At 39.1% G+C, this 15623-nt stretch overlaps 1 protein-coding gene across 1 annotated transcript in view; it reads left to right on the top strand.

The window, feature by feature from the left end:
* LOC126353848 (uncharacterized) overlaps positions 1–15237 on the top strand; it is a 62286-nt gene extending 47049 nt beyond the window's left edge. Inside the window, exon 3 of the mRNA XM_050003003.1 lies at positions 14896–15237. Within this exon, the coding sequence (XP_049858960.1) occupies positions 14896–15010 (115 nt within the window). The 3' untranslated portion in view covers positions 15011–15237. The remainder of the gene's footprint in view (positions 1–14895) is intronic.
* The last annotated feature ends 386 nt before the right edge of the window (positions 15238–15623 follow it).

Genomic DNA, 15623 nt, shown 5'->3' with positions numbered 1-15623 from the left:
ATCCATCTTTTCAAGATACTGCCGACTTTGTTCTAAAGATCTTCCAAGCCCTTTATCATGTGTGATAGAATTACAATGTAATTGGCAAATCACATAATTTTTATATCTTCTCCCAGAACTTAAATATCCTTTCAAAATTTCTCCTTAGTTTCTGTTACTCGTTGCTCAACATCAAGACTGAATAACCTGAAGGAAAGTCTACAGCCCCAACTCACTCCATTCTCAACTACTGCTTCCCATTTATGTCCTTTGGCTTAAACTGGAGTCTTTCTGTGCAAGTTATAGATAACCTTTCACTTCTTCTATTTTATCCTTGGTAAATTTATAATTTCAAAAAGTTTATTTCATTCACCATTGTCAAAAGTTTCCTCTAAATCTTCAAGTGCTGTAAATGTATATATGTCTTCTTCGGTTTAACATCCAAGATAAGTTGTAAGTTAAAATTGCCTACATTTCTCTGGAATCCAAACTGATCACTAAAGTCGGCTTCTACCATATTTTCCATTGTAAACTGATTGTTTAGTAATGTTATCAACTGTCAGGGTGTATGGTTGAGAATCAGACTTATTACAGTCTTCTTGAAGTCTGAGGGAATTTCGCCCATTTCATCTACTTGCTTTGTTTTGTCGTGTGTGACTTTCTTAACATTCTTAATATGTCTGTAAGAAAGTTGTCTAATGCAGAGCCCTCACCGTAAATTAGGTCATTCAGTGCCATGTCAAATTCTTTTCCAGTATTGTATTTCCAATCTCATCTAGATCTTCTTCCTCTTCCATTTCTGTATAATGATGTCTTCAATTTCATTTCCTTTGTATAGACCTTCTATATATTCCTTCCGTCTTTCAGCCTTCTCTTCTTTACTCAGTACAGGCTTCCCATCTAAGCACTTAATATTCTTTTCTCCAAAGACTTCTTTAATTTTCCAATAGCAGTAACCTTTCTTTCCCATAGTCATGCATGCCACTACAGCTTAGCATTCATGCTTTGTCATTGTGCACTTTCTGTCAGCCTCATTTTTTAGACATTCATATTACCTGTTTCCTTCTTCATTTGCTGCATTTTTATATTTTCTCCTTTAATTCAAATTCAATATCTCTTGTGTTATCCGGTTATTACTAACAGGCCTTGTCTTCTTGCATATTGGATCTTCTGCTGGCTTCACTATTTTTCTCTCTCAAATACTTACATTTGGTGACGAACTACAGTTCCAAATATTAAAATTTATTGCCAAAATTTAACTTCACTGAAATAGGTATAGCTTTATTACCGAAAGCGACACATGGAAAATTTGTGCAGGACAGGGCTTGAACCAGAATTTCCCTCTTATCGCAAGTGGTTGCCTTGCCACTTCAAGTGTGCTCCCCAGAGCATCCCAAACTTCCATATGTCACACATTTATCCATTTCTTCTCATAGATTATTAATTTAATTTAAGATTATTATTAATTAAATTTCAATATTTCAAACTGTAGGTGGTCACCAAATGTAAATATATAATAGTCACAGGCTGGCCTGTGACAAAAAGGACGACGATAGTTTAAGGCTTCTCGATATGTTAATGTGGAAATCATGAGGTATGTGAGTGTGAGTAAATGAATTAAAGTGTGTGACATGTGGAAGTTTGGGTCAGATTGATGAGCATGCTCAGATAGCCTAAGTGATGAGGCAACCACTTGTGATATTTGAGAAATCTGGGTTCGAGTCTTCGTCCAGTAAAAATTTTCATGTATCACTTTAGATAGGACATCTATGCTTCTTAAAGTTAAGTTGAATTTCAGGAATAAATTTCATCTCTCAAAGCTACCAGTTCTTCTTGTATTGTTGTTCCCTATTTGTCAGTCATTGCTTGTCACTCCCTTTGATACACCCAAAAAACTTCGGTTCTTTCAATTTCCTAGCTTTCTACACTTCCCCACTTTTAATCTGCAGTTCATAGCCAGTATATTATCATCAGAATCCACATCTGCACTTGATAGCGTTTCCCAGTTGGATATCTGGTTCTGAAATCTTTGTCTGTTATTGTACAGGTTGTACATAAAGTCTGGACACACTTTCAATTATTTATTGCACAAGAACTAAACATTGTATAGATGTAATGCATATTGCATTTTGAAGAGAAACTCTGAAAGTTAGTTTTTTTTTTTTTTTTTTTTACAAACATTCGATATGCGAACTATAAGTGACCCAGCAGATGGCAATACGGTAATCGAATTTTTGCCATACCCATCTCAGCATGGCATTGTCAGCTGTGACAGCCGCTTCCCATATTGCCTCCCAGACCTCTGCTACGTCACATGGTTGAAGCAGTATATACACCAGATCTTTAATATGTCCCCACAGAAAAAAGTCAAATGGAGTGAGATCTGGTGATCGGGGAGGCCATTTAATGAAACAGCTGACGCCTTCTGTAGCACGGCCGATACATCAATGCAGCAGCTCCATGTTCAGGTACCCATGAACTTCATGATGAAAATGGGGCAGAGCACCATCCTGCTGAAAGATGAATGGAAAGTCCGATTGCATTTGAGGCATCAGCCATTGCCGCAACATGTCTAAGTAGGAATATCCAGTGACAGTGCTCTCAGCGAAGAACAATGGCCCCTACAGTTTTCTACGTGACAAGGTACAAAAAAGATTTACCTTTCGGGAATCATGCTCAAATTAAATGTATTGGCCTGGATGCTTTGTACCCTAGATTCAACAATTATGCCTGTTCACTTTCTCACTAGTGTAAAAAGTGGCTTCATTGCTAAAAATTAAGCAATCAACAATGCCATCCCCATACACATTCAATTTTTGCAACTGCAAACAAAACTCAAAACGCTTGTCTCTGTCATTGTCATTGAGCTTTTGCAGTAGCTCCAATTTGAATGGTTTCATAGACAGCTTCTGTCGCAGGGCTTTCATACTGTCACTGGAACCATTTCGAGTTCATGGGATGCACGATGCACCGATATCTTTGGACTCCTTATGGATGTCTCTTGTATGCGCTCCACTTTCACTGCACTCACACTGGGATGTCTGCTTCTCTTTACTGGGCACAAGCAACCCGTCGTAATGAATTTGTTGTGCCAGTGGTAAATGACCTTCCTTGTTGGTTGATTTTTCTGAACTTGGTTCTTAACATCTGTTGAACAGCTGTAGCACACTTGTTTTTGTCGAACTCCAACACACAGAAAGTTCACTCTGCGCTTGAACTCGCCATGTTTGTGACTAGCACTGGCTATCAGCAAATTACCAAACTATGCTGTGGTGGTACACATGAAAAAAAAATGTTCAGAGTTTCTCTTCAAAATGACATATGTATGATATGTGTACGATGTTTGTTTCTTGCACAATAAATAATTGAAAGTGTTCCCAGACTTTTGTGTATACTTTGTATAATCTGTCTTAAACCTTCTGGGTTCTTCAGGTGTTTTCCATGTATACAACCCTCTTTCAAGATTTTAAAACCATGTATTAGTAATGATTAAATTATGCTCTGTACAATATTCTACCTAATAGCTTCCCCTTTCATACCTTTCCCTCAGTCCATCTATTATTTTTCTGGATTTTCCTTTTTCTGCTGTTGAATTCCATTGCCATCATAATTAAATTTTTGTCTCCATAAAATACTGAATTATTTATTTTATTGTATGCTGCATCAATCTCATATCATCACCACATCTGCAGATCTAATAGCCATACAAACTTGCACTATTGTGGTGGCTGTTGGATTTTGTCTATTCAGGCTACAAAAGTGTACTCATTATGCTGTTCATAGTTGCTTGCCCACATTACTATTTTCTGTTCATTATTAGACCTAACACTTCATTATTGTATTTGATTGTGTGTTATAATCCTGTACTCAAGTAACCAGAAGTCCTGTTCTTTCTGCTGTTACACACCACTTATTCACGATATATCTCACTTCTTCCTATTGATTTTCCTTTTTAAATTCTCTAACCAACATACCCAATTAAGTGATCTACTCACCATATAGTGGAGATGCTGAGTCACAGATAGGCACAAGAAAAGACTGTCACAAGTAAAGCTTTTGGCCACTAAGTTCTTTGTTAACAACACACACACACACACACACACACACACACACAGAGAGAGAGAGAGAGAGAGAGAGAGAGAGAGAGAGAGAGAGAGAGAGAGAGAGAGAGAGAGAGAGAGATGCAAATGCACCTCTCATCCATGACTGCAGTTTCGGGCAACTGAAACCACACTGCGAGCAGCAGCACTAATACCTGATAGGAGTGGCTACTGGGTGGGAGTATGGAGGAGGCTGGGATGGGGAGGGGGAGGGATAGTATGGTGGGGGTGGAGGACGGTGAAGTGCTGCAGGTTAGATGGAGGGCAGGTAAGAGGGGGGAGAGGGAGTAGCAGAAAAGGATAGAAGTAAAAAGGCTGAGTGTGATGGTGGAATGGTGGCTGTGTAGTGCTGGAATGGAAACAGGGAAGAGGCTGGTCTGTGACTTTACTGGAGTAGGTGGTGGTGGTGGTGGTGGGAGGTTGTATGGGACCGGTCTTGAATTTGTCTATTACAGGGGTATGAGCCACGAGGCAAGGGGTTGGGAGTAGGGGTTGTGTAAGGATGAATGATTATATTGTGTAGGTTAGGTGGATGGTGGGATACCACTGTGGGAAGTGTGGGAAGGATAGTGGGCAGGGCGTTTCTCATTTCAGGGCATGACAAAACGTAGTTGGAACCATGGTGGAGATTGTAATTCAGTTGATCCAGTCATGGGTGGTACCGTGTTAGGAGGGGAATGCTCTTCTGTAGCCGGAAGGTGGGACTTCGGGAGGTGGTGGCAGACTGGAAAGATAAGGTGCAGGAGATTTGTTTTTGTACAATGTTGGGAGGATAATTAGGTTTTTGTGAAGGCTTCAGTGAGACCTGTTGCACATGCCAAGCAGGGATATTGTATTACCTTTGGTAACATTCCTTTCAACACTTGTAGTCATTGATTTATAACAGCTTTATAGTTGCTGGCTTTGTTTCTAGTGAAGACTTTTCACTTCGCCAAAACAAAGTGTAAACATTGTTGCTGTATTGATAACAACATTTCCGTTGTGTTTTGGTGAAGTGAAAAGCATTCGTTACAAACAAAATTCTGCAAAATATGTAAAGTATTTGTGTATGCTTCTCAATAACTAATGAGAACACAAAAGAAAAATAATCTGCTGAAGCAAAATATGACGAACAACTAGTACATGATGATATACAAATGGTCTTACATAAGCATATAATGTAAAATTAAGACCTATACAAAGAAACCCACTGATTATGGCATAGAGGATCCGAAACATGTTGGAGTCACATGAAAAAACAGTGTTTTGCATAACATGCGGGTCTTATATCCAATAGTTTTAACTGCAAACATGGAACATGCAAAAGCAGCAAGTCCAAATGAAGAATATTAAATTGGATTGAACACCACTTCAAGATGGCAAACTTAAAATCAAATATGGAAAGATCTTTTGGAGAAAAAGTTTCACTTTCCTGCACAGCAAGAAAGTAGGAGAAAGCTACACTGGATTTGGTAGGTAGGCACCTAGAAGGCAGCAATGAATCGGAGAGTGTTTGCCATCACTCAGACATCAGCCAGTACATGAGCAGTCTCAAACATAACCAGATCAAATACATTCATCAGCATGGAAAGGCTAGATTGCTACTCACCTCATAGAGAAGACACTGAGTTGCAAACAGGCACAATGAAAAAGAATGCAAGAAATATTCATTTTTTGGGTTAAGTCTTTTGTCTGATGTAGAAAACTAGCACACATTCACAAAAACACAACTTGCACACTTATGGCCACCGTTTGCTATGGCACTAGACCCCATCTGCAACTGCATCTGAGCTTAGCAGGAATCGTAGCTGGGGTGGTAGTGGGGATACTGAAGAGGCTTGGCTGGGGAGGGAAGGAATAGAAGGGGTGGGGGATTGGGGGGGGGGGAAGTTGACCGTACTGCCTGGGATGTGTTGGAGACAGTATAGTGGACTGCAAGGTGCAGCATTTGGAGGTTATTGGGGGGGGGGGGGGGGGGGGAAGGACTGTGCAGAAGCATTGGGGGGATAGAAGGCCTGTGTAGTACTGGAGTGGGAGCGAGGAAAGAATAGACAGGTGATAGACAGGGACTAGCTAAAATTGACACCAGTGTAGTTAATAAGAAAGAAGGATATGTTGCAGGGGTAGTTCCCACCTGCACAGGTTCAGAAAATCAGGTGTTGGTGGGAAGAATCCACTTGGTGCAGTCTGTGAAGCGGCTGTTAAAGTAAAGCACATAAATCTGGGTTGCATGCTCAGATGCCTTTTGGCCATAGTTTGGCAGTGGTCATTATTGGAGACAGACAGCTCGTTAGTCATAATGCCAACATGGAATGTAGCACAGTGGTTGCAGCTAAGTTGGTAGATTACATGGCTGCTTTCACAGGTGGCTCTGCATTTGATGAGTTAGGAGGTGCCACTGACAGGCTTGGAATAGGTGGTAGTGGGAGGATCAATGAGACAGGACTTGCATCTAGGTCTGTTGCAGGGATATGAGCCATTGGCAAGCAGTCAAGAGCAAAGGCAGCTATAGAGACTTAAAGGATATCGCATAGGTTGGATGAGTGGCTGCATATGACTGTGGGAGAGGTGGGGAGGATACTTTTTATTTCAGGGCACAATGTGATGTAGTCGAAACTGTGGCAGAAAATGTTATTAAGTTGCTCCAGTCTTGGGTGGTACAGTGTCACAAAGAGGATGCTGCTTTGTGGCTGGACAGTGGGTATGTCAGGGATAAGGCATGGGAGATTATGTTTCTGGACTAGTTCGGAACTAGGCTGTTTTGAAGGAACTTCTTGATATGAAATGAATGACAGCTGTCAAAGTTGAGGTATTGTTGGTGGATGATAAGTTTTATGTAACTGGAAGTGGTGATGTAGCCATCCTTGACGTGGTTAACATCAAGGATTGTGACTTGGGCTGAGTAGGACCAGGAGAAGTGAAAGGGAGAGGAGGTGTTGAGATTCTAGAGGAATGCAGACAGGGTGTCATCACCCTTGGCCCAGATTATGAAGATGTCATCAACGAACCTGACCCAGCTGAGAGGTTTGGGATTGTTAGTCATTAGGAGTGATTCCTCTAGATTGCCCGTTAAGGACTGTTCCATGCAAGTGCCCTTTGTTGTATGAGGGGACGCTGACACAAAACGAGAATCACATTGCCATGGTTGGGGCTTATGTAGTACACATTTCTGTCACTAGGCATGTATAGTGTAGCTAGTTGCCAGTTCAGTGCCACCTGTTGATGATGCCAAGTTCAAGTGAACAATGTGCAGCTATGAAATTTTGTTTTCTACTCAGTAAAAATGCTGCTGAAACTGTTTTAATGTTGAAAGCATCTTACCAAGATGATGCTATGGGAAAAACTCAAGTGTACGAGTGGTTTGCTTGATTAAAAAATGGTGACATGTCAATTGATGACAGACCTCATTCTAGACATCTATGAGTTGCCCGAATTGATGAAAATATTGAAAAAATTTGAGACCTTGTGCTCGCAGACTGTAAACAGACATGTTTGGAAGTTTTAAGAAGATTTTGCAACAGTGTTCATCAAAAAAGACCTGATTTGTGATAGACAGGAGACTGGTTCTTCCACCATGAAAAGGGGCATGAAAGGACATCGATTTGACAACTTTTGGGGGGGGGGGGGGGGGGGGGGGAACAAGGAAAGAGCTGTCAGCCATTTCTAAATATGACTGCAAAAAAAGATTTTTTGTAGGTAATGCATTCAGAGTAGAGGTACTGTGAATGACGAGAGAGTTGATTATGGTGATAGAAAGAGGTTGTAAGTTTCCAGTCAATCAGCCGTTGGGAAAGTTAGTGTTCACTAACGCCAAGGCCATAGGCACTGGGGATGCTGGTGCAGTGGAAGGCGACATTGACATTAACAAGCCGGGCACCAAGTGGTAAAGAAACAGGAAATGTGTAGAGTAAGAGGAAATAGTTAGTATAATTTATACAGAAATGTAATTTATGGTTAATAGGCAGAAGTGGTTGGTCCACAAGAGCAGAGATTCTCTCTATGGAGACATAGTAATCAGCCACAATGGGGCATTCTGGGTGGAAGAATGTAGGTGTATGTGGCATGGTAGGCCTGGGAGGGGGGGGGGGGGGGGGGAGAGGTTCTTGTCTGGACCTAAGGATTTTAGGAAGGATTGGAAAAACTGCTGAATTTCAGGAATTGGGACACTGTGGCGGGGCTTGTAGGTGGACGTATCTGACAGCTTGGAGAGTGTCTCCACCAGGTAACCTGTACGGTTAGTAACCACAGTAGTGGAGCCTTTATGGGAAAGTAGGATTATAAGGCAAGGATCAATATTTAGGTGGTGGATTGTGGTTCTTTCTACAAATGTGAGGTGGTTTTCAAAGTTGAGGAATTTCGGGAATAATTGTTAGGCAAGGTCAAGGTTAGCGTTCTGGAAAGTTTATAGGAGATGAATTTGGGGCAGTGGTGGTAGAGGAGTACATTGAGTCAGGCAGGCTTCAACATTGGTTTTTGATTGTGTTTGATTGGTGGGCTCAGTGGTGAAAAAGTGTTTCAAGTGTAGGGATGGGGAGAAGAAGAGAAGGTCTTTATGAAGCCAACCATGACTGATTTTGGGAGTTGGACAAAAGGTAAGGTTGGGCAGCAATCTGCAGCTGTTTGCTGATGACCCTGTGGTGTACGGTAAGGTGTTGAAATTGAATGACTGTAGGAGGATGCAAGATGACTTAGACAAAATTTCTAGTTGGTATAATGAATGGCAACTAGCCCTAAATGTAGAAAACTGTAAGTTAATACAGATTAGTAGGAAAAACAAACCTGTAATGTTCGGATACAGCATTAATACTGTTTGCTTGACACAGTCACGTCATTTAAATAATGGATGTAACATTGCAAAGTGATATGAAATAAAATGAGCATATGAGGATTGTGGTAGGAAAGGTGAATGGTCGACATTAGTTTATTGGGAGAATTTTAGGTAAATACCATTAATCTGTAAAGGAGACTGCATATAGGAAGCTACTGTAACCTATTCTTGAGTACTGCTTTAGTGTTTGGGATCATTATTAGGTCAGATTAAAGGAGGGCGTGAAAGTAATTCAGAGACGGGCTGCTACATTTGTTACTGGGAGATTTGAACAACATCCAAGTGTTACAGAGGTGCTTTAGGAACTCAAATGGGGATCCCTGGAGCGAAGGCAAAATTCTTTTTTAAGACCACTTTAGAGAAGATTTAATGAACAGGCATTTGAAGCTGACTGCAGAAGTATTCTACTGCCACCAATACACATTTTGCTTAATGACTAATAAGATAATATGCAAGAAATTAGGGCTCATATGGAGGTATATAGACAATCATTTTTCTTGCATTCTGTTTGCGAGAGGAACAGAAAAGAAAATTTCTAGTAGTGATACAGGCTACCCTGTCTCACACACTGTACAGTGGTTTGTGCGGTATGGATGTAGATGTAAGACATTTGGAATGGACTGATATTGTTGTGGACTGAGGCTTTTGGAGGACAGGTTCATAACAATTGTAAGTCTGTTCACATTTTGTAACACACATTATTAATTCTCTAATAAAAACTGGAAAACTCAAAAGCTTTACTCCAGGAGATTATAAATAACATGGAAGAGCTATTTGACTCTTACGAATATGAAAAAATGCAGTGGCAAAACCTGTGCCATGGGTCATGAAACACCCCCCCCCTCAATTTGAACAGAATTTATTGTAAATGCAGAAGTAATTGATTCTGTAATTAATCTTCAGTGCATCTCAGCAAGAATTGTATCTTGAACCTTAAAAACACCAATTAAAATTTATACCATCATAAATGTTCATGGAGATCTTCTAATAAGTGTCAGGAAGAAAAGTGTAATAAGAGTTTTGGGATCTCCTTGAGTAGACAGTAATTCAAGTAAATAAAAACATTGTTAAACTCTGACTGTGGGCTATAAGTTTCCAATTCAGGGAAATAGAGAGATATAATCGAGAAATGGTTTCCACAGAAACATGACTAGGTACAGCTGTCATCAGATAGGGCAACCTCATCTCCAAATCTGCTTACTTAAAAAGCAGTTTAAACAAACTTAAAACTTAGGAACATCCTAACTGCAGAAAAGAGAGACGAAAAAAGGGTAATGGCCGCTGGATCACACATAGATAAATCCTTTCATAGAGAAATGTATGACATTGAAGTACTAAGAGAAGTTAGCATGGTATCTGACCACTACATAGCCACAGTGAAAATTAAATTCACACCTCTAAATAAGAATCAACTGAAAACCAACAAAGAAAAGTGGAATTGTGACCTGCATGAGTCAGATGACAATTGCCAAGAAATTACACAAACCATAAGATTAACTGACAGTTTAGAAGAACTGACAGCAATTTCCAAAAAGAGGATGAAAATTTAACCCCCTTTAACCCACGTAAAAGATTTGCCTGGCAGAATTCAAAATGTGACACAGTTTATGAAGAGATACCAGACATTGTTAAAATTTTAAACCTACAGAACAGAAGGAAATTCCATCAATCTCAAAGGTATTAGAAAAATTTTTCACTCAACAGTGATGGTACTTGAGAGGTAATATTAGAAAGATGTGCTCAACTCAGTAGAAGAAAATGACCACAATACCAATTAAAGTTTATTACAAAACTGTTGGGAGACTTATACAAAAATAAATCCTCTCACCCCACTCCTTTAAATTAATGATGAAAAGTGAGAATGGAAAAATGAGACATAGTCAAAAATGCTGAAAATTCTGGAAAAGTTTTTTGTTAACTTTTTAACTGTGAAGAACCCAGGAAACTTCTAAAAATAACAAAAATATGCCAGTAAAGACCAACCCTGAATGCATAGACCCCCAGCTGCTCAAGAGGTGGAAGCAGCACTCAATGAGCTGCAAAACTACAAAGCTTGCAGAGAAAACAAAGTTGTGGAGAAATGTGGAAGTATGTCACTGACATAGCTCAGACCTCCATATGCTTGGCTCCTATCAAAAATTTTGCTTACAGTTTCTGAACATTTGACCATGGCTGCGATCCACTCCTCCTGCAAAAACAAGATGAGTAATTGAGATAACTGTGGTATGGACTGCACATACAAATTTTCTCCAGGATCTTCTAAAGTAGAATTAAATAAAAACTAGAGTAAGATATATATAATAGCAGGGATGCTTCAGACTCGGGAGAAGCTGAACAGAACAGATTATTGCTTTAAAACTATAGGAAACAAAACAACTCTGTTGCAGTTAGCTTAGTAGGTTTTAAGGTGTATGACTGTGTCCATAGACCTTCAATATTGAAAATTTAAAGAAATTTCTGCCTCCACTCAAAATCAGTCATATTGACAGGATTCACCTTAACCAACACAAAATCCAAAGTCAGTTTCAGAGGAGAATTTTCTGAGACATTCCCCACAGAAACTAGGTTAAGACAGTGAGACTGCTTGTCTGACCACTTCTGTTCAACTGTTCATTGGGATGTATGATGAGAGAATGGTGCAAGGTTAACCCAAACATAATCAGTATTGGAAGACCCAAAGACATCATAAATTTCAACTCTGCCTGATTCATTCATGATCTTGTTGTCATGATGAACAGCATTCAGGAAACCCAACAAGGAGTTAAATCAGTACAGGAAATCACACTGAAGATCTGCCTCAGAATATCCTTTGGAAAACAGACATTATTTTAACTGACCCTACACTTGTAAACAAAATAATAGTGAAATTTGAGTATTTAGGCAAAACCAACAGACAAAAGCTCAGTATATCTTCCAAGAATACATACAACAATACACTGAGGTAACAAAAGTCATGGGATACCACCTAATATTGTCTTAGACCTCCTTTTGATCAGCATAGTTCAGCAATTTGGTGTGGCATAGACTCAACAAATCACTGTAACTCCACTGCAGAAATATTGAGCCATGCTACCTCTATAGTCATCCATAATTGTGAAAGTGTTGTCAGTGCAGGATTTTGTGCAAGAACTGACCTCTTGACTGTGTCCCATAAATGTCCAATGGGATTCATGTCGGGAAATCTATGTGGCAAAATCATTCACTCAAACTGTCCAGAAAGTTCTTCAAACCAATTGCAAACAATTGTAGCCTGGTGACATGGCACAGTATCATCCATAAAAAAAGTCCATCATTGTTTGGGAATATGAAGTCCACAAATTGCTGCAAATAGTCAAACATAACCACTGCCAGTCAGTGATCAATTCACTTGGACCAGAGGACCCAGTCTATTCTATGTAAACAAAGTCCACACAATTATGGAGCCACCACCAGCCAACACAGTGGCTTGTTAACAATTATGGGTCCATGGCCTTGTGGGTCTGCGCTACACTCAAAAACTTCCATGTTCTCTTACCAACCATAATCAGGACTCGTCTGACCGCGCCAATTTTCCAGTCGTCTAGGGTCCAACCAATCTGCTGCAGCTGATGTCATGCTGTTAGCAAAGGCACTGGCATTAGTCATTATGCCATAGCCCATTAATACCAAATTTTGCTACAGTCTCCTAACAGGCAGGTGCATCATATGTCCCACTTTGATTTCTGTGGTTATTTCACACAGTGTTGCTTGTTTGCTAGTACTGACGACTCTATGCAAACACCCCTGCCCTCAGTTGTTAATTGAAGGTGTCAGCTACTGTGTTGTTATTGGTGAGAGGTAATGTCTAAAATGTGGTATTTTCGGCACATTCTTGACACTGTGGATCTTGGAATACTGAATTCCCAACGATTTTTGAAATGGAATGCATCTAGCTCCAACCAACATTCAGCGTTCAAAGTCTAATTCCCATCATATGGCCAGAATCATGTCTGAAATCTTTTGACATGAATTATCTGAGTACAAATGACAGCTCTGCCAATGCACTGCCTTTTTATACCTTGTGTACTCAGTACTACCGTCATCTGCATGTGTGCATATCACTATCCCATGACTTTTCTCACCGCAGTGTAAAGACCTCCCAGTAGCCACAAAACACTACAAACATTTACACGCCTAGAAGTAATATATCAAACCATTCTCAAAACAACAAACACTGTAGAAATAGGCACCTTACTCAAGATAACAAAATAAATAATCAGTGTACATAAACGGAAAAAATATAAAGAACAGACACCTGCCACTAGCTTTCAACAAAACAGTCTACAATAGGTAATGAGCATGATTAGGGAGAAATGGATTTCATTCTTCGGACATCCAGTGAGGACACAATCAGGAATGTAACACAGAAATTATGTAACAATAGAAGCAACATCAGATGGATTATGTAAATTAAAGAATGTATGAGAGAGCTGCAAAATTCTAAAAAACAAAACAGACAAAAATTGATAAACTCAAAGACAAACTAACCAAGATCAACAAACAAGCAATGGGAAGAGAGATTTAAGATGAATAAAGTAAGTTTACTTGTGAGATAATGAAACTGAAAAATCCTTTGCACAAAAGGTGTTTAAACTGGTCCAATGAAGGCCATAAAATGTAAAATAAATCAATAACAATTGAAGGAGCAAAAGTAAAAACACATGAAGTAGTTGGTGCTGAGTCATCGACAAACACAACTCTAATTTATTCCATGCTTTTTATGTACATGTGTTGTTCTGTTTGGAGATAAATGGTTATCAGTCTGCTAAAAGAGCCAGTTGTCACTTAGTTACTGCATCTGACAGCCCCTTTGGTGCATGGTGGTTCCAGTTATTTCTCTTAACTTCACCCATTCATTCATTCATACAAATATAATACATCATATTCCGTTCATTGCATCAAGAAGGAAAACCTGTCAGGGGTATGGAATGATTCAAGGTATAATTCTACATAAGACAAATACATCATAGAAACTTAATCTGTATGTTGTATTAAAATAAATTATCACCATGTTGCTTAATGCTATTTACACTTGTGATGTCTACATCATTATGACCGAGTTGTATAGTGAATAACTTACAAATTCATAAAGAAGTTACTAAATAGTCTGTGTTGTTCTGTACTCTCATACATGATGGATATATAACTTAGGAGTTAAAAGTGTATTTTAATATAAAAATAGACAAGTGCCAGCATATACAGTAAAATTGCATTTTTCAACATTATGGCTGTTGTTACACAGTAAACAGTCATTCACTTCTCCTTCTGCAATAAGTTACTACTCATTTATAAATTCTCCAGATAAATTTCATTACAGAAAGAGCCTTTGAAAAAAAAAATAATAAATAAGAAAACTGTAGGTGCACTTAACAAGGAAACTAAAATTATTTAAAGTCTGCTGACAGTGTTTAAACATTAAAATAGTTCCCACAAGACCAATTAAATTTTTACACTGTCCCTTTGTGCCACAAATCACACCTAAACTAAAGTTATCGAGCTACATGAAACACCGTACTTCAATGGTCTTACCCCTGAAAGAGAAATCCAGGACTTTGTCTTCTATAGAGATATAGTCCATTATAGGAAGCTGTGGATGTAAGCTTTCATGTTGCTGAACTTGGGTTACAGACTGTCAGGTAGCTGTCATGGTACTGATTTCGTGAACTGCATAATAATATCACAGTTAAATGATCTGCTGCCAACTAGAATGCTGCAAGTTAAACTGAGATTCTACGTTTAATCTGATGATCTTCATAGTAAGTGTCTGTGTGGAGTTTTTCAGCAGGGGTAGTACATATAGGTGCACTTCTAGAAGGACCAGTAGAACAAGAAGGTACAGCACATTTTGCCATCCCTGTTCCTGGTGCTCCTAGTTAAACCGTCTCACATGTATTGTAAGCATCCTTGAACCCAGCAAAACCTTTTTTTTCTTATTAATAGTATTATTTAAAGGATCTTATGTTCACAAATACTCTTCTTGGTGTTTTTCAGAACAGAACAGGCTCAGTTGGCTGCTATTTTTAAATTACTGCAGGAGCAAGAGGAAAAATTTCAAGTATCTTCAATGGAAGAATTGCAGGAGCAGCTGAAACTTTATCGCCGATAAAAGGAGCTAGCTAATTCTGCTGCTGAAGAATGTATAATTTATAATTAACAGGTCCATTTGTTGTATGTAACATGAAGACAGTTACTTTCTTAAAATGGAACACAGTTGGTGCTAAAAAATGTTAAAATGCACTGATATGCATAAACTATTTTTATATGTCCTTTACAAGTGTGAACAAATGATTTACATAATATTTATAAAAGATTTAATAAAAGTTATTTGTTGTATGAGCCTCTCCCTTCTTTATTAAAGTCATTGAACCTGCAAGAACAACATACATTTTACACTAGGTAAACATCTACTTTATTATTGGGCTGTGTGTGATCTTTACAACTCTAACCATTGAATCTGTGTGAAACGATGGTAATAAACCATAATACTGTGTCTTAAGTGGAGCTAGTTTTATAATGCACACTAAAAACTAAACTCTGTCCAAACAGACCTTGGAAGGCCCAACAGTACCGACTGGCCGCTGTATCATCCTCAGCCCACAGGCATCACTGGATGTGGAGGGTCGTGTGGTCAGCACAATGCTCTCATGGCCATATGTCAGTTTACGAGACCGGAGCTGCTGCTTCTCAATCAAGTAGCCCCTCAACTTGCTTCCCAAGGG

The sequence above is a fragment of the Schistocerca gregaria genome, chromosome 3 (genome assembly GCF_023897955.1).
Source record: "Schistocerca gregaria isolate iqSchGreg1 chromosome 3, iqSchGreg1.2, whole genome shotgun sequence".
NCBI lineage: Eukaryota > Metazoa > Arthropoda > Insecta > Orthoptera > Acrididae > Schistocerca > Schistocerca gregaria.
Note: the sequence above shows the minus strand (reverse complement) of the source record. Positions and strands in the feature narration are given on the sequence as shown.